The 1,451-nt window shown below is 44.3% G+C and overlaps 1 protein-coding gene across 1 annotated transcript in view; it reads right to left on the minus strand.

Moving 5' to 3' along the window:
* Window positions 1-314, minus strand: part of fam184b (family with sequence similarity 184 member B) — a gene marked incomplete at its 5' end in the record, with an annotated part of 23,337 nt that extends 23,023 nt beyond the window's left edge. Inside the window, 1 exon segment of the mRNA XM_014013228.1 lies at window positions 126-314. Within this exon segment, the coding sequence (XP_013868682.1) occupies window positions 126-314 (189 nt within the window).
* Window positions 315-1,451: the final 1,137 nt, after the last annotated feature.

Genomic DNA, 1,451 nt, shown 5'->3' on the forward strand with positions numbered 1-1,451 from the left:
TGAATATAATATACAAGTTTCACTTTTTAAATGGAATTACTGAAATAAATCTACTTTTTCATGATATTCTAATTTTATGACCAGCACATATACTGTATATTGTCTTTTTTCACTAATGCACATACCTGTGCCCCAACCCGCTGCTGCTCATCCAGCGACTCCTGTAGATCAAGGAGGCGTGTCCTCAGCGCTGACCCCTCCCCCTCGTGGCACGTGTCCATCAGGATGCGGTGCAGCTCATCATGGTGGGCGTGGTTTAAGGCCTGTAAGGCTGCTTCTTGCTCCTCGTTCCTCATATTCAGAGAGTAAATCACCTGGAAAGAACAAAAATAAATAAAAAATAAAAAATGTGAAAAAGATGCCCCGGGGGAAATCACCACCTCCACCATGTCTGACTTGTTATGATGTTCTGTTAGTTTAAAGCCAGCTGTAACCGGATGGTCACCTTCCAAAAGGCTTTGCTTTTGTCTCGTCTGTCTGCAGGACATTTTTCCAAAAGTCTTTGGGATAATCAAGATATTTTTGTGAGAAATGTGAGATGAGGCGTTCGTGTTCTTTTTTTTTCTCTGCAGTAAATTTGGCGGTAGGAATGACATTCTTGTCCTTCGTCTCTTTCTTCTCCTTGAATCGTGATCTCTGACCTCATAAGTCAAGTGAACTCTGCAGAGCTGTGGATGCTGTCTTGGGACCTCCTGAGTAGTTGACGTGCTCTCTGACTAATTTTGGTCAGATGGTTTTGTGTTTTCTCCAGCTTTGTTTGAATGATTTCTTCATTCTAAGGGTCTGTCAGTAACCAGACCTGGGTGTGGATAATGAAACTGAACTCAGCTTTGGATAGCCTTTTCTCTTAATTGAAAAATTCACTATTTGACAACTGTATTTTGTATTCACGTGGTTTATCTTTGCTGAGCTGAAACAGTTAGGAACTGTAGAAATCCGTAAAAAGGCACCAACACTCCTTCACAGCACGGCATTAAACAGACTCACTGTAAAACATAACAGGTTTAACAGCGGCTTTGACAAACTGTGTGCATCCACTGTAACCACAATCCAGTTTCACACAGCGAGCCCGGTCGACACGCGAGGCGTCTCTCTGCTACTTCCACATATAGAATATGACCAACGCACTGCATGAAATATGGCCCATTCCTCCTCTGTGCCATGCAGCCAGTGTCATCATCATCATCATCGTGGTGACCCTGACGTCTCACTTACACACTGGCAGAGGTGTGTGTGTCTCTGTGTGTATGTGTGTGTGTGTGTGTGTGTGTATGTGTGTGTGTGTGTGTGTTTGTGGGCTCATATTTTACCCAGACGCCTCTCTGTCTGCTGCACGCAGCTTGCACAGCACTGCTTGACATTCCCTCCGTGCGTGATTTGTGTCTGTGTGTGTGTGTGTGTGTGTGTGTGTGTGTGTGTGTGTGTGTGTGTGTGTGTGTGTGTGTGTGTGT

The sequence above is a fragment of the Austrofundulus limnaeus genome, unplaced genomic scaffold, assembly GCF_001266775.1.
Source record: "Austrofundulus limnaeus strain Quisiro unplaced genomic scaffold, Austrofundulus_limnaeus-1.0 Scaffold99, whole genome shotgun sequence".
Taxonomy (NCBI): domain Eukaryota; kingdom Metazoa; phylum Chordata; class Actinopteri; order Cyprinodontiformes; family Rivulidae; genus Austrofundulus; species Austrofundulus limnaeus.